At 43.1% G+C, this 17,759-nt stretch overlaps 2 protein-coding genes across 2 annotated transcripts in view; one reads left to right on the top strand and one right to left on the bottom strand.

The window, feature by feature from the left end:
- The window catches only part of LOC122108059 (protein TASOR-like), a 139,217-nt gene that overhangs the window by 17,667 nt on the left and 103,791 nt on the right, over window positions 1–17,759 (bottom strand). The window contains exons 7-11 of the mRNA XM_042680035.1: window positions 16,364–16,477; window positions 9,032–9,063; window positions 7,838–7,943; window positions 7,060–7,163; window positions 6,759–6,862 (exon numbers count right to left, since the gene is read on the bottom strand). Of these exons, the coding sequence (XP_042535969.1) occupies window positions 9,058–9,063; window positions 16,364–16,477 (120 nt within the window). The 3' untranslated portion in view covers window positions 6,759–6,862; window positions 7,060–7,163; window positions 7,838–7,943; window positions 9,032–9,057. The remainder of the gene's footprint in view (window positions 1–6,758; window positions 6,863–7,059; window positions 7,164–7,837; window positions 7,944–9,031; window positions 9,064–16,363; window positions 16,478–17,759) is intronic.
- Window positions 4,275–5,426, top strand: LOC122108069 (nuclear receptor subfamily 4 group A member 1-like; the record flags this gene model as incomplete). The annotated part of the gene is made up of 1 exon (XM_042680043.1): window positions 4,275–5,426. A coding segment is annotated over one exon (1,152 nt), but the record flags the coding sequence as incomplete, so codon positions are not given.

The following is a 17,759-nucleotide window of genomic DNA, read 5'->3' as shown; positions in this document are numbered from 1 at the left end:
TGGTAGACCTGTCCTTTGGTGAGAGTGGCGTGTTAAAGTCTCCTAGTATTATCGTATTGGGATCTATTTTATTCTGTAAGTTTGAGAGCATTTGTTTAACATATCTGGGTGCACCGATATTTGGGGCATATAAGTTGATGATGGTTATATCCTCCTCTTGGATTGTTCCCTTTATTAATATGTAGTGTCCGTCCTTGTCTTTCTGTACTGATTTTAATGAAAAGTTTATTTTGTCAGATATCAGGATAGCTACACCTGCTTTCTTATTGGGGGAATTTGATTGGTAGATCCTTTTCCACCCCTTCACTCTGAGTTTGTTTGTATGTTTGGCTGAGAGGTGGGTCTCCTGAAGGCAACAGATGGATGGGTCTTGTTTTCTGATCCAGTCCTCAGTTCGTTTTCTTTTAATTGGCGAATTCAGCCCATTTATATTAAGAGAAAGTATAGAGAGATGCATTGTTGTCCCTGCCATTCCGTTTTCCTAAGTTTTTCTTCTTTCCTTTCCTCCTGTGCTTGCTCAGTTAGACTTTGAGTAATGCCTGTTTGGGGCAGGTCCCAGTTCCTGGTTGCTTTCTTCAGGTTGTGTCCCCCCTCTTAGAATTCTTTGTAATGCTGGCTTAATGTTTATGTATTCATTTAGTTTTTCTTTGCTATTAAAAGTTTTCAGTTCTCCATCGAATGTGAATGCTAGCTTTGCCGGGTATATCAGTCTGGGTTGGCAGTTATTGGCTCTCAGGGCTCGTATGGTGCTTTCCCAGGCTTTTCTTGCATTCATTGTTTGTGTGGAGAGATCTGCAGTGATTCTAATTTTTTTCCCGTTGTAGTATAGCTCCTTCTTCATTTTTGCTGCATGCAGGATTGTTTCCTTATTATTCAGATCCATCATTGTTACTATTATGTGCCTAGAAGTGTTTCTCCTGGGATCTTGCTTGTTGGGTGTTCGATAAGCTTTTGTGATGTAGTTAAGATGGTCGTTTTTGAGGTGGGGAAAATTTTCATTGACTATCTTGTTAAATAGGTGTTGCATTCCCTTGCTCTGGAATTCCTCACCTTCGTCCACTCCGATTATGCGAAGGTTAAATTTTTTAGCATTATCTGCTTGCTCTTGAATTTCCCTTTGGTTTAATTTGAGTGATTTTTCCATATCTGTCACTTTTTGATCCAGTTGGTGTATTCTGTCTTCTGTATCTGACACTCTACCTTCCATTTCATTCACTCTGTTGACCGTGGCTTCTATTGTGGTTTGCATGGTGGAAATGGATCCCTTTATGGATTCAATGTTGGTTCTCAGAGTACTGATCTCACCTCTCAATGAGGTGATATCAGTATGCATTACCTCTAATTTGGCGTTTATCTCACTTCTTACTGAGGTTTGTGCAGCTTCTATTTTTGCATCCAATTTTTGTTTGATATCCTGTATATCTTTTGATAGTTCATCCTTGTGCTCTTTCAATTTCTGATCCATTTCTCGCTTTATTTCTTGAGTCATTGCCTCCAGCAACCCTTGGATGTAGTTTTTGTCTTCCATTCCTGCTTTGCTCCCACTGGGGCTCTCCCCTGCATGGCTGCTGGCTTTTGAGGTGAGCTTGCTGTCCTGGGTAGTGGTAAACCTTGTGATTTTTCTCTGTGATTTTCGCATGGGGGTTCAGGAGACTGCTCTTCAATCTTGTTTTGGTGTGTCTGTCTTTGCTTGGTTGCTGATTCTGTATTGGTAGAGAGAGTCTGTGCCTGATCTGGATTCTGTTGGGAGCCTATTTCCAGCTGCTATTCACTTAGGATTCTCAGCTCTCTGCTGTAGCAATTCCCGCCTTTGGAAGGGTTGAGCAGCCTAGACTGCTTGTGTTTGCTCTTGCGGGTGCTCTTGGGAAGATCAGATGCTCTGGATGCACTCTCCCAAATACTGGAGTCTGCTATGGGCTCCTGATGTGTTTTTGTTTGTTTGTTTTGGGCTGGTTGTGGGCTTGAACTCTAGGTTTGGGTGCTGTCCCTCAGCTCTTCAGCTCAGGGCTGGCACCCTACCATTTGAGCCACAGCCCCACTTCTGACCCTTTTTGCTTTGTTCAGGCGCCGGTCCCCTGGCCTGGTTCCGGCCCCAGCCTGGAGCGCGCTCGTTAGGCCTGTGCTAATGTGTATACCACCTTGGTTATGCAGCCTGGAGGGCACAGTTCAAATTTCTTCTACTGTTGGTAGTCTTGACCCAGGGGCACTGTTCCTGGCTTGAGCATTTAAGCTCCCTTCCAGGGGCGCTCTTGCTCTGGCCTGGCCAGCAGAGTGTGCTCCACCGGCTGGTGGAGCTCTCGAACAGTTCCCAGTTTTAGTGGGTCCTGTGGTCCGGGTGTTGGGGTAGGGAGTCTAGGTCAGGGTCTGGGGATTCCCTCCAGCTCTGGTCTCCCTTGATGGATTCCCTGTCCCCTGATGGGTACTCACCCTGTAGGTCGTCAGTTGTTGTTGCAGTCCGTCAGTTGTTGTTGCAGTCCGAGTTCAGTTGGGGTGGTTGCGGGCTGGGTTGGGCGGGCCCCCGCCGGGTCGTTGCGATCGCGATTGGGCAGGTGGTCTGCGGACAGGTCCCTTTGTGGCGCTGCTGGTGCCGGGCGGCTTTGGCGGGATGGAGCCTCTCCGCTCCGGTGGAGAGTGATGGGTGGGGTGGGATCCTCCTGGAGACTCCCGGCTGGTAGGTTTCTCTGTTCCTGGCGATCCGCTGTTCTGCAATCCGGTACCTGGTGATCTGCAAGCAGCCCCCTGTGTCTCTGTGGCTCCGGCAGCCCCCGCCGGGCCGGCTGGCGGCGGCTTGGCGCACTGCCGCGCGGCCAGTAAAGGTTGGGGGAGGGGTCTTCGCTCTTCTCTGTTCTGAAATTCTTCTTTTCCTCTCTTTCTTTTTTTGTTATTTCCCACCTCTGGTTTTTCTCTGAGTGTTCGTCTTTTTGTTGTTGTCGGTCTCTTGGGGAGATTAAAGGTTGGAACTCGAACTCTCTTTTTGGTTGGAGAGAGCTGTGGCGTTTCCCTACTGCCCCGTCGCCATCTTGAGAACTCCCCCTCTTTCTCATTTTTAAACATGCATGAATCTCTAAACTCAAAACACAAATCTCAGCTGGGAATGTGGCTTGATGGTAGAGTGCTTGCCTAGCATGCATGTAGCCCTGGGTTTGATTCTTCAGTACCACAGAAAAAGCCACAAGTGGTGCTGTGTCTCAAGTAGTAGAGTGCTAGCCTTGAGCAAAAGCAGCTCAGGGACAGTGCCTAGGCCCTGAGATCAAGCCCTAAGACTGGCAAAAAAAAAAATTCCATTTGTCCAACTTTTCTTTGATTTGTTGTGTTTCCAGGTCTCTATTCAGAAAATTTCGGCCTGAGCCAAGGAGACCTAGGGTTTCTCCTATTCCATCCTGTAATGTTTTCAGAGTGTCTGCTTTGACTTCGAGGTCTTTGATCCATTTGGAGTTGATTCTGGTGCAGGGTGATATATAAGGATCTAGCTTTAGTTTTCTACAAGTAGTGAAAGATTGAAATTGGGGCTATGTCCATTTTACAATATGCTAACTGCTAATTCTGCTTCTGTAAACCTGCTTGCGCTAACACTGACTCTTCCCCTCCCAGAAATAAGTTACAAAGTTACAAAGTCCAGATGCAGGCCCAGGGACAAGGTCTGCAAACATAGGTAAAGAACAAAAGAGTATGTTCTTCTAAATTCCTGTTTAGAAACTCTCAGCAAGGGGCTCAAGACAAGGACCATCTGGCGAGCCCAGCAAACTAAGTCAAATGTCAACCAATCACGAGCCTGTAACTATGTGGACTCCCCCCCCCCCCGCCCCCCCCCCCAGGGAAGCCTCCCCCTAGAGAGCCAACCAGTTTACCAGTAGTGTTACAAGACTTCCCACACAACAAAATGATTGCTGGAGTATATGATAAGTTTTAACCTGAGCCAATCCTGGGGAGCCTGGGGTCTTATGCTAATCCTGTGGTTTTTGTCTTTAAAAGTGCCTGTAACCACTGCTCGGGGCTTCCAGTCTGCCTTGGACAGGGAGCCCGTTTGCGCAAATGCCTAATAAACTCCTCTTGCTTATTGCATCTGCTGGTTTGGAGTCTTGGTTCTTGGGGTGCCCTCCCGTTGAAGAAAGCATCCCAGTGAGTCTGGGGTCTTTCAGTAGTTAACCAATTTTGCCAGCACCATTTACTGAAGAGGCTATCTTTGTTCCATTCTATTGTTTTAGCTCCCTTATCGAAGATTAGATGGCTATAGTTCTGTAGGTTCATTTCTGGATTTTCAATTCTATTCCTCCCACCAGCTGGGAGAAGGAGAGAGCAATTCCAGGCCAGCTACTTTCTCAGGCTTGGCACCCACTTCTCCGCACCTCGACAGCTCAGGGTTGCTGGATGCACCTATGACTTCTGCCAAGGCCCGGAGCGGGGCTCCAGGTGGAAGTGAGGGCCGCTGTGCTGTATGTGGGGACAACGCTTCATGCCAGCATTACGGGGTCCGCACCTGTGAGGGTTGCAAGGGCTTCTTCAAGTGCACAGTGCAGAAAAGTGCCAAGTACATCTGCCTGGCGAACGAGGACTGCCCTGTGGACAAGAGGCGGCGGAACCGCTGCCAGTTCTGCCGCTTCCAGAAGTGCCTGGCTGTGGGCATGGTGAAAGAAGTTGTGCGGACAGACAGCCTGAAAGGGCGGCGGGGCCGACTACCTTCCAAACCCAAACAGACCCTGGATACCTCCCATGTCAATCTACTCACGTCCCTTGTCCGGGCACATCTGGAGTCAGGACCCAGCACTGCCAAACTGGACTACTCCAAGTTCCAGGAGCTGGTGCTGCCCCGTTTTGGGAAGGAGGATGCTGGCGATGTGCAGCAGTTCTATGACCTGCTTTCAAGTTCCCTGGATGTTATCCGAAAGTGGGCAGAGAAGATCCCAGGCTTTACTGAGCTGTCCCCAAGTGACCAGGACTTGCTGCTGGAGTCAGCCTTCTTGGAGCTCTTCATACTCCGTCTGGCCTACCGGTCTAAGCCAGGGGAAGGGAAGCTTATCTTCTGCTCAGGCCTGGTGCTGTACCGGTTGCAGTGTGCCCGGGGCTTTGGCGACTGGATTGACAGTATCCTAGCCTTCTCGCGGTCCCTGCACAGCCTGGTTGTTGATGTCCCTGCCTGCTCTTGCCTCTCTGCTCTCGTCCTCATCACTGATCGGTATGGGCTGCAGGAGCCAAGGCGGGTGGAGGAGCTACAGAACCGCATTGCCAGCTGCCTGAAGGAGCACATGGCAGCTGTGGCGGGTGAGCCCCAGCTGGCCAGTTGCTTGTCATGTCTGCTGGGCAAACTGCCTGAGCTGCGGACCCTGTGTACCCAGGGCCTGCAGCCCATCTTGTACCTCAAGTTGGAGGACTTGGTGCCCCCTCCACCAATTTTTGACAAGATCTTCATGGACACACTGCCCTTCTGACTCCTGCCCTGAACGTGTGTGCAAACCTATCTGTACACTCTTACACCACCCTACATGCCTTGAGCCCATGGACCCCCAGAGCATCTCCTAGCCTGGATCTGAGCTGCCGACTGTCCTTCCTCCTCACCTACTTCAGGAGGTTGGCAGGGAGCTCAAGTTCTGTGGGAGGGGGTGCATTCACAGGGGTGACCCCACAATTTGTCTTATCCCCTAGCCCAGACCTGGCCTTCATTTTTTTTTATAAGATAAATCGTTTTTAACACATGCCACCCTACTGTAAATAAGCCAAATGCTGCTGTAAATACAGGAAGGAAGAGGTTGAGATCGGGGTTGGGAGGAAGGGATGGGGACCCTCCACCAGCCTTGGGCAAGCCTTTCCAGCCTCTTTCAACTCCCTCTCTTCCCAACCTCCTTCCACATGTACACAGACTGTCACTCGAGGACGAAGACAAATGACAGATTCTGACATTTATATTTGTGTATTTTTCCTGAATTTATAGTATGTGACTTTTCTGATTAATATATTGAATAAAAATAGACATGTGGCAGAAAAAAAAACAAGCAAACAAAAAAACACCCACATGCTTAAGATTTCTGTTGTAAGATACAAGCTACAAAAAAATGGAAACAAAAATATCACCACTCTTTAGCAGGAAAATAATGTCCAGAGTTGTCTGCATGGAATTGTCTTAAACTATCTGGATATTATAATATATATAGTCTCCGGAGATTCTTATGTGATTGTTGGGTGGGTCATGTCAATTAACTAAAAGTTCAACTCTGAATCTATGCCCTTTCATCTGGTGCAGTTCCTCTGTAATCACCTCTTTGTAGAAGAAAAGCAGATTCTGATCATCATCTGTATGGAATGGAAACTGCCCCTCAAACAAGTAGTGTCTTCTTTCCATAATATTAATGGACACAGTTAAAATCCTCAGGAGCCCATCTTGTTCCAGTGATAAAGCAGTAACTTTCCTGGAATTTTTCTAGCGATGAAGACTGAGCTAATAATGGTCAACAAGGCAATACCTGTGACTTGGGACTTTTTACCTATGTGAATACCTTTTTCCCATCACTTATTTAAAGTGAAGCCAATGTCTCTATACATCTGAAGAGACTAAAGGTGTATGGAAGTGTCATCTTCCCATGGCTGCAATATAATAAACCTCCTATCTCTGTCCTTTGCCATTTTTCTTTGGCATATGGAGGCAAATGGCCAGACCAAACCCGCGACTTCTGGACTTTGGGCATGAGGTCTAAAAACCCGGTTTCAATATGATCACAGATAATTTTGAGAAAAGAGAAAAGAATATTCAAACAGCTATCACTCACAAGTTTTTCTTTCTCCAGTTTTTGCAGTAAACTTTCCAAGTTATTTCCAATTCTTGGCTTTTCTACAACTTCATAAAGGTTACAATATATCCCATTCTTCAAAACTGGTAAGAAAAAAATAACATGGTAAATATCCAAATCAAGTTCTTCTGATAATTTTTTTTATTGTGAAAATACTGTATAGAGGGGTTACAATTACATGGGAAACATAATGAGTACAATTTTTATCAAGCATTGTTGCCTCCTCCTTCCCCCCTGTCTCCTCCCCCACCCGATAAAATTTTTTAAAAAATTAAATTACCTTCATTGGGACCTAAGTAGGTTTCCTTATAAAACAATGCTGGAGGAATTTTCTGCTTCAGATGATCAATACTCATAACTGTTTCAACATCTAACTTCTCAGGACTGAAAGAAAATAAATAACATGTTGCCATGCCTGAACTGTAAATTCTAATAACGTTATGCCTCTCCCTCTTCTTCCTTCCCTCCCTCTCTCCCCCACTTTCTTCTCCCCTTCATCAGACAAATATATACACTTGGTAGAAAATAGAAGAGTATATTCATTAATAACTTACTTGCTTTATTGTAAAGAGTACTTGATATAGAATGTTCAGATACCTATATATAGGTAAATAGATTTGTAGCAACACTGCCCACCTTCCATACCCTTAAGCCAGAAGTTAATCCTACGTCAATTTTACTAACCACAAACAATAAAAGCTATGATTTTTATTTAAAATAATTAAAGTATAAACTTTCATTTCTTTTTTGAAGTGCTAGAGAATCAAACCCAGAATTTTCGTTCTACCACTGTGCTAAATCCTCAGCCCTCAGTAACAAACTAGTTAACTTTTATGTCTACTAGATATAAAACATCGAGTGAAAAACAATCTATATAATCAGGATAAAACTTTCAAAAATTATCTTTCAGCTGGGCACGTGGCTCATACCTGTAATCCTAGCTACTCATACTCATTTCTTAGGGAACAAAGTAAAATGTAAGTGTGAAAAAAATATAAAAAGCTAAAGAAACTGAGAGAACTGCATTAGTGAATTGCTATTTAATGTTCCATACTTACAGCTTAATAGGCAAAAATGCCTGCGTGGATGACCTCAAAGAAATCTAGCACAGAAGCTTTCCTTTATTTAAAAGCTGTCCTTTCCATAAAGTGTAGTTACATTTATCTAAACAAAAAGAATGAGGAGATCATTGCTTGAGCCAGAGAAGTATGTAATTACTAGAAATGAGAAATACATATTTACTAGAAAGTACCTAGAAATAAGGTTTAAGTTGAAAAACACAGAGGTAACTTTCCATTTTGGAAAAATCCAAATATTGAGATTTTAGCTTCAAGTACCTTTTTCTTTATGCCCACAATGTCACCTATTTGCTCATTTTTGTTATGAAGAATTTTAAGATGTCAATGTTGCTTGTAACTCATTTTTACCTTTAGTAAATACAAAGTCTCTGCTGAGTTTAATAATTTTTTTTTTTTTGGAAGTGGCGCTGTAGCTCAAGTGGTAGACTGCTTGCCTTGAGCTGAAGAGCTGAGGGACAGTGCCCAGGCCCAGAATTCAAGCCCCATGACGGACCAAAAAAAAAAATAATAATAAAATAAATAAATGAATACTTTTTTTTTTTTTTTTTTTTGTCATGGGGCTTGAACTCTGGGCTTGGACGCTGTCCTTGTGCTTCTTCAGTTCAAGGCGAGCACTCTACCGCTTGAGCCACAGCACCACTTCCGGTTTTCTAGCGGTTTATTGGAGATAAGAGTTTCACCATCTTTCCTGCCTGGGCTGGCTTTGAACCGCGATCCTCAGATCTCAGCCTCCTGAGTAGCTAGGACTACAGGTGTGAGCCACCGGCACCCGGCTTGACTTTAATAATTTTAAAACGCAAGTAAGCCAGGCATGGTAGCCCATACTTATAATGTTCAAACACTAGGGAGGCTGAGGCTTCCAATAGTATGAAGACAACCTGAACTATTTAAAAAATACAAGTGGAGCGTTAAGTCTGAGCAATGTAATCTATTTTTATCTTTAAAAATAAAATTATGTGTTTCAAATACTTTTGTCATTTTTTTCAATTAGAGTACCTCTTCTTAAAAAGACACTTATGCATACATGATGACAAAATGTTGATCTTATAACATGGACTTACTTGCTTTTTCATACTTTCAGATTTTTATTCATTACAAAAATAAAAACATTTATTCATCTTTCACTATTGAAACTTGTTTTAACTTATAAAACTAAAAAAAGAAAACTCTTACCTATGTTTCTATCTGCATTAAAGCTGTTAGATCTACAAACAAATTTTTAAAAAGAAAAAGAAATTATTGATTGGCAACAACATGAAAGTTAACATTCAGGACCTTAATATAAGTGTTATTTGTTTTTGTTTGTTTGCAATTCTGGAGATCAAATTCATAGCCTTATGAACACAGGGCAACTGGTCTACGTTAAGCCCCAGACTGAGTGCTGTCTCTAAGCATTTTTGCTAATGGTTAACATTCCACCATTTGAGCCACACCTCTACTTCCAGCTTCTTGGTAGTTAATTGGAGATAAGAGTCACAGCCTTTCCTGCCCAGGACCGCTTCAAACAACAATCCTCAGATCTCAGTTTCCTGAATAGCAAGTATTGCCAACGGCGCTAGGTCCTAAGTGCTATTTTTGTTTTTTTGTTTTGCCAGTCCTGGGGCTTGAACTCAGGGCCTGGGCTGTGTCCCTGAGCCTCTTTGTGCTCAAGGCTAGCACTCTACACTTGAACCACAGTGCCACTTCCTGCTTTTTCTGAGTAATTTATTAGAGATAAGAATCTCATAGACTTTCCTCCCTGGGCTGGCTATAAACCACAATGCTCAAATCTCAGCCTCCTAAGTAGCTAGGATTACAGGTATGAGCAACTGAAACCCAGCTTAAACATTTATTTCGTGACTTTATGAATTATAATGGCTTTGGATTCTAAACATTATGCTTTGAGAGCTTTTTTGTTTTTTTAGTTGTACCGGAATTTGAACTCAGGACCTTGTGCTTGCTCAGCTTTCTTGTTTGTCTGGCATTCGCATCAATTGGGATATATCTACAGCCCAGTTTTTTGCTGGTTATTTTATCTTGTCTCTTTTTTGGTACTGGGGATCAAACCCAGGACATTGCACTTACTAGGCAAGCACTTTGTCACTGAGCTACATCCCAGCGTGCTACTTTTTATGGTATATTGCACAAGAAAATAAAAGCAGAAAGAACAAATTAATTTGTAATTACTCATTAAAGTAAACCAAAGACTATTTATAAAGAAAAATAAGTACTTACATGAGATGTTTACTTCCAATTTACCACCCAAAACCTGGAAATGGAACTGTGATTCAAATGGCTGAGTGCTAGCCTTGAGCAAAAAAACTGAGACACAACACGTGGGTCCTTAGGTCAAGCCCCAGTACACACACACACACACACACACACACACACACACACACACACACACACACACACACACACACACACACACACACACACACACACACACACACACACACACACACACACACACACACACACACCTTTCCTCCTATTACCATATTTATACAAACTTAAGGCAGGTAGGGATAAAAATGCCAGTACCAATGCCTCACCCCTGTAATCTTTGCTATACTTAGGAGGATGAGACCTGAGGATTGAGGTCAGAAGCCAGCCTGGGCAGTTAAGTCCTTGAGACTTATTTAAAATTGATCACCAAAAAGCTAGCAAACCTACAGCTCAAATGGTAGAGCACCAGCCTTGAGTGAGAACACTAGGCCCTGAGATCAATCCAAATATTGGCACAAAAAAATTAAATAAAAAATAAAGGAGGTATTTTCTTTAAAAAAAAAAATCCGGGGGGATGGGAAGGCGGCTCAATGGTAGAGTGTTTGCCTAGCATGCGTGAGGTCTTGGGTTCAAGTCCTCAGTACCACATACACAATAAATAAATAATTAAAAAAAAATAAAAAAATAAAAAAAAATCCGTTAACAGAAATTAGTCCATTAAAACCTCTCTAAATCAGCAAATTTACCTGGTGATAGTTAGATCTATATAAATATTGGAATATACTTAAAATGTATAGATATATATATAGCAAGAATTATGTAAATATAAAATGTTTATATATTTAGGCATATTTGTATAATAAATATTGTGTTCAAAATTGAAAAACACAATTTTCACTCTAATGAAGACATAGCAATAATTTATACATACATGAATTCAAACATTTTCTTTTTCTGGTCAATTGTGGGGTTTGAACTCTGGGCCTGGACATTGTTCCTCAGCTCTTCAGCTCAAGGCAAGCACTTTAACACTTTGAGCCATAGCACCACTTCAGTTTTCTGGTGGATGACTAGAGATAAGAGTATGGTGGAGCTCGTTGTTGGTGGCTCAGGCCTGTAATCCTAGCTACTAAGGCGGCTGAGATCTGAGGATCTCGGTTCAAAGCCAGCTCGGGCAGAAAAGTCAGTGAGACTCTTATCTCCAATAAACCACTAGACAATCGGAAGTAGTGCTGTGGCTCAAGCGGTAGAGTGCTCACCTTGAGCTGAAGAGCCCAGGGACAGTGCCCAAGCCGAGTTCAAGCCCCACGATCAACGAAAAAAAAAGAAAAGAGTATCATGGACTTTCCTGCCTGGGCTGACTTTGAACCGTGACCCTCAGATATCAGCTTCCTTACTAACTAGGATTACAGGTCTCAACCACTAGCACCCAGCCTCAAAGCATCTTAAGAATAAAGTAGAATAGTTTTCAAATATTTTTACAAGAATATTTATATCACTAAGACTGTCGAAACACAGGTTATTTAGGTTTTTAACCAAAACAACTAATGCTGTCAATCAGAGCTTCTAATAAGCATGGACAACCAAGTTAAAAGTTTATAGTGTTAAGTAAAAACAAGTTTAGAAAGCTTTGCCTATCTTGGGAGAAGTGGCTCATACCTTTAACTCCAGATACTGTTTCTTTTTTTTTGGGGTCGGGTCGTGGGGCCTGAACTCTGGACCTGGGCACTGTCCCTCAGCTCTTCAGCTCAAGGCCAGCACTCTACCACTTGAGGCACAGTGCTAGTTCCTGCTTTTTTTTTTTTCTTTTTGCTTATGTGGTGCTGAGGAATCGAACCCAGGGCCTCATGCATGCAAGGCAAGTGCTCTACCACTGAGCCACCTTCCCAGCCCCTCCAGATACTGGTTTAAGGCCAGTCTAGTAAAAACATTGACAAGATCCTTTCTCAAAAGAAGCTGAGCAGGGGGACAGTATCCTGTGACTACTCAGGAAGCATACATAAGAGGATTGTGGTCTAAGCCAGTCTGGACAAAAACCCAAGGCACTTTGTGATGAAAAAAAAAAATCTAAAAGGAAAAATAAGTATCTGGAAAACAAAAAACTAAAATGCTGAGATAAGGCTCAGCAGGTAAATCACTGCCTACCAAGCACTAGCCATTGAGTTCAAAACTCCAGTACCAGCCGGGCGCTGGTGGCTCACACCTGAAATCCTAGCTACTCAGGAGGCTGAGATCTGAGGATTGCGGTTCAAAGCCAGCCCCGGCAGGAAAGATCGTGAGACTTCTATCTCCAATAAACCACCAGAAAACCGGAAGTGGCGCTGTAGCTCAAGTGGTAAGCGCTCGCCTTGAGCTGAAGAGCTGAGGGACAGCGCCCAGGGCCAGAGTTCAAGCCCCACGACCGACAAAAAACAAACAAACTCCAGTACCACAAAAAAGAAAAAGCAAGGGCTGGGAAGGTGGCTCAGTGGTAGAGCACTTGCCTTGTATGCATGAGGCCCTGGGTTCGATTCCTCAACACCACATAAGCAAAAAGAAAAAAGCTGGAAGTGGCACTGTGGCTCAAGTGGTAGAGCGCTAGCCTTAAGCTGAAGAGCTGAGGGACAGCGCCCAGGCCCAGAGTTCAGGCCCCACAACCAGACCCCACCCTCCAAAAAAAAAATCTGTGTTTAACCTATACATCTAATTGAGAGGATATTTTGTCCATACGACAAATATAAATATACAAACAAAATAAATGATATAAAAGATAAATAATACTGTTTTGAATATTCAAGTGGAACAATGCCTCATTCTCATGGGCATATGAAGAAGAGCGGACACTAAACCACAGGTTTAGTGCTAAGACAAGGTGGTAAAAGACAAATAAAAAAATCCTGTGTGGGCTGGGAAGGTGGCTCAGTGGTAGAGCCCTTGCCTTGCATGCCTGAGGTCCTGGGTTCAATTCCTCAGCACCACATAAGCAAAAAAACAAAAAAGCCGGAGTGGCACTGTGGCTCAAGTGGTAGAGCGCTAGCCTTGAGCTGAAGAGCTGAGGGACAGCGCCCAGGCCGAGTTCAGGCCTCGCGACCGGACCAAAAGAAAAAAAAATATCCTGTGCTCTGGGGTAAGATGTAAAGATAAAATATTCAGAGGCCTCATTTACCTACTGTAATCCAGGCCAGAGTAATGTCAGTACGAGTGAGGAAGAGGATTCAAGGCTGGAGAGAACACAAGAGAGGACACTGATTCCCAAATCTAATGACTATTCAAAAGACAGCAGTGTTTTCATTTTTTTGTTGTTGTTGGTCGTGGGGCTTGAACTCTAGGCCTTGGCTCTGTCCCTGAGCTCTTCAGCTCAAGGCTAATGCTCTACCACTTAAGCCACAGTGCCACTTCCAGTCTTTTCTGCTTATGTGTTGCTGAGGAATGAACCCAGGGCCTCATGCATGCGAGGCAAGCACTCTACCACTGAGCCACCTTCCCAGCCCCTCATTTTTTTTTTATAAGGGGATATACTCTATAAGTTCCCACTATTTACCCATAATTTTAGCTAACAGATTTGTAAGGATAAACAAATTACTTGATTTCAGATAGTTTATAAATTAATGACAAAGGCATACATTAAACAAGTAGAGTTATCAGATGGTGACGGTTTTAAGTACTATGCAGAAAAAATGGGACAAATTATAAGAGATTTAAAACCTTTAAAAAAGAAAATCAAGGGGCTGGGAAGGTGGCTCAGTAGTAGAGTGCTTGCTTTACATGTTTAAGGCCCAGGGTTCAATTCCTCAGCACCACATATGCAGAAAAAGCTGGGAAGTGGCACTGGGGCTCAAGTGGTAGAGCGCTAGCCTTGAGCTGAAGAGCTCAGGGACAGCGCCTAGGGCCAGAGTTCAGGCCCACGACGAACCAAAAAACAAAAAAACCTAAAAAAGTTGTGTGCTAATAACTATAATGTTAGCTACTCAGGAGGCTGATATCTAAGGATTTTATATCTCAGTTTGAAGCCAGCCTGGGGGGCTGGGAAGGTGGCCCAGTTGTAAAGCGCTTGCCTTGCATGCATGAGGCCCTGGGTTCCATTCCTCAGCACCACATAAGCAAAAAGAAAAAAAAGCCAGAAGTGGCGATGTGGCTCAAGTGGTAGAGCGCTAGCCTTGAGCTGAGGGACAGTGCCCAGGCCCAGATTTCAGGCCCCAGGACCGGACTCCCCCCTCACCCCCCAAAAAAAAAAAGTTGACGCCAGCCTGGGTAGACAAGTCTGTGATACTCTTTTTTTTTTTTTTTTTTTCCGGTCGTGGGGCCTGAACTCTGGGCCTGGGCGCTGTCCCTCAGCTCTTTAGCTCAAGGCTAGCACTCTACCACTTGAGCCACAGTGCCACTTCCGGCTTTTTTCTTTTTGCTTATGTGGTGCTGAGGAATCGAACCCAGGGCCTCACGCTTGCAAGGCAAGCGCTCTACCACTGAGCCACCTTCCCAGCCCCTGTGATACTCTTATCTCCAATGAACCACAAAAAAGCTAGAAGTGGAACTGTGGCTCAATTGGTAGAGCACCAGCCTTGAGCAAAACAGCTAAATAGTGCCCAGGCCCAGAGTTCAGGCCCACAACCGACAAAACTAAAACAAAAAATATCTCAAGAAGTGACTTGCAGGAATAGAAGAAAACAGCAGATTAATTAGTAAAGAGAAGAGACAACAAATGCAGGGTCCTAAGACTATGACACATTCAAGGTACAGGATGGATGGTCTATCTGACTTGACTGATATAATAATATGTAGAGCTACAGACCAGAATCAAAGTAAACAACTGGCCAGGAAAAACCCCAAACTGGAGGTTGTGGTTCAAGCGGTAGTGAAAGACTAGAGTGGAAAAAAGCCAAGTGAGATAGGTCCTAAGCTCAAGCCCCAGTACCAACAATAACAATAAAAAAATTATTTCCAAATTAATAGATATCCTAAGCTATTTTCAATACGTATAAAAACTCAGACCTTTGGCTATTTCACCTTTATCACTAAATTTACTTTTTCACTAGCTTAAAATGTCTTTAGACCCAGGAGGGATCTAAAGGGGATCTTGGTTCTAAAATTCTCAAAACAAGTTGTCAAATTTCCACCTCAATCAATGGCTGAGATGGCAGCTCACACCTCTTATCCTAGCTACAGTAGAAGTACAACAGCTGGTGGGAAGCACAAGTAGAAGAATTTTAGTCTAGGCATGAAGTCCAAACCCTACCTCATAAATAACCAACATAAAAAGGGGCTCAAGTAGTAGAGCATTTGTCTAAGCCCTGAGTTCAATCTTTATTACCACACAAAACAAAATAACAAAAAAATAGCTTGGGAGGGGGGCTGGGAAGGTGGCTCAGGGGTAGAGTGCTTGCCTTGCATGCCTGAGGCCCTGGGTTCAATTCCTCAGCACCACGTAAGCAAAAAGAAAAAAGCCAGAAGTGGCACTGTGGCTCAAGTGGTAGAGCAGTAGCCTTGAGCTGAAGAGCTGAGGGACAGCACCCAGGCCCAGAGTTCAGGCACCACAACCAGACCCGCCGCCCCCACAAAAAAATAGCTTGGGATCACCACATTGAAGGAAAGTGGATAACTTTGCTCACTGGTTTTTAGCCACTTTATATTAGAGCTTGTAAGATATCACCAATGATACTAAATATTGGCTTAAAATCAAAATCACCCGGAAGTTTTTAAAACTCCCAATAACTAGGCTTTCAACTAGCACATGATTTAGTTTTAGTTTAATTTTCAAGAAAGCTAATATACAAAATATCAATTTTAAAAACTGACTAAGAGCCAGGCACTGGTGCTCTCAGCCTCTCAGGAGGCTTAGATCTGAGGATCATAGTTCAAAGCCAGCCCAGGCAGGAAAGTCCACAAGACTCTTATCTCCAATAAACCACCAAAAAACCCAAAGTGGCACTGTGGCTCACGTGGTAGAGCGTACACCTTGAGCTGATGAACTGAGGGACAGCACCCAGGCCCAGAGTTCAAGCCCCACTACCGACAAACAAAAACATAAACAAAAACTGACAAAGAACCAATTGAAGTGTAAGTAGAATTTAGTATCTATTTCTATATTCAACAACCTGTCTTTCACAGATCATTGTACTTTTTTTTTTGTTTGGTTGAATGTTTCTTTATCCTTGCTTTGTCTTGCAATGTAACCTTTACAGCCAAAATGGCCAATCAAATATCCAATTAATTTTAAGAAAAATGTAAACAGGTAAGGTGGGGCAACATGACAGGCTCACATCATTCTGGAGGAGTTGTGAAATGTATCTCTTCTCAACCTTAAAACTCTTTAACTCTTACCTCAATGAAGATAATTTGTATGTCATCTTTGTAAGTAAAAGATACAACTGCATATGGACAAATGTGTCTTGGTCTTCGCCTTAATTCATCAAAGCCATATTCATAAAAGTAATACTAAAAATAAGAGAACACAAAATTAACTTCTTTGAATATGTAAGTGATACAAAGTGCAATCTTGTATTTATCTTTTTCCTTTTGAAAAATTATTTAGGTACCTGTGGGGGAAAATTGCTTTAAGCTAAACATGTCCACTTAGCCAAAATAAATTTAGTATTTTATATGTATTTTGTAATATATACTTATACTGTGCATCAGTGGCTCAAGCCTGTAACTCTAGCTATTCAGTAAGCTGAGACCTGAGGATTCTGGTTCAAAGCTAGCCAAGACAGACACCCCCCAACCCCACAATAGATTCTTATGTTCAATTAACAAGCAAAAAGCCAGGTCTGGGCGTGAGGCACAAGTGTAGATCATTAGCTTGGAGTGGAAAGAGACAATGAAGATTGCAAGGCCCTGAGTTCAAACCAGTATCAGCACAAATCATCAATTATTAATCATTATTATGATGATAAATAATAATAATCTACTTGGAGTTCATGGTGCTACTTTTAGGTATTTCAAGTTTACTTCTGAGAAGTTGACTACAGAGGATGTGTAATATATTTCCTAATGAAAATATTACAAATGGAATTGCCTAAGCCTCAAGCTCAGCCCAGAAAAGCCAACTTGATCCCAAAAGTAAACTACGAAGGACACAAATGAAACCAATCCTAGTTACCATTTTGCATATCATTTCAAGAGAAAAACACATCTGAGGGCTGGGAAGGTGGCTCAGTAGTAGAGTGCTTGCTTGCATGCATGAGGCCCTGGGTTCGATTCCTCGGCACCACATATGCAGAAAAAGCCGGAAGTGGCACTGTGGCTCAAGTGGTAGAGCACTCACCTTGAGCTGAAGAGCTGAGGGCCCAGAGTTCAGGCCCCATGACCAACAACAACAACAACAACAAAAATGTCTATATATAACCAGGCTTCAGAGGCCACTGTATTTCTGAGCCATCCTGGAAACACTAAACAAACTTCAGTAAGAAAGATTGGGATCTGGGCTGGGGAGGTGGCTCAGTGGTAGAGTGCTTACCTTACATGCATGAGGCCCTTGGTTCCATTCCTCAGCATCACATAAGCAGAACATGCCAGAAATGAGGTTGAGGCTCAAGTGGTAGTGCTAGACTACAGCTGAAGAGCTAAGGGGCAGTGCCCAGGCCCAGAGTTCAGGCCCCACAACCGACAAAAAAAATGTATAAATTGTTATTAAAAAAAAAAAGAAAAAAAGAAAGATTGGGATCTAACTGAGAAAACCAGAAACTGATATAATAGAGGAGAAAACTGAAAGGGAGAT

Source organism: Dipodomys spectabilis, unplaced genomic scaffold (genome assembly GCF_019054845.1).
Source record: "Dipodomys spectabilis isolate Male_0828 unplaced genomic scaffold, ASM1905484v1 ptg000054l, whole genome shotgun sequence".
NCBI classification, from domain to species: Eukaryota; Metazoa; Chordata; class Mammalia; order Rodentia; family Heteromyidae; genus Dipodomys; species Dipodomys spectabilis.
This window is presented reverse-complemented; position numbering and strand designations above follow the sequence as displayed.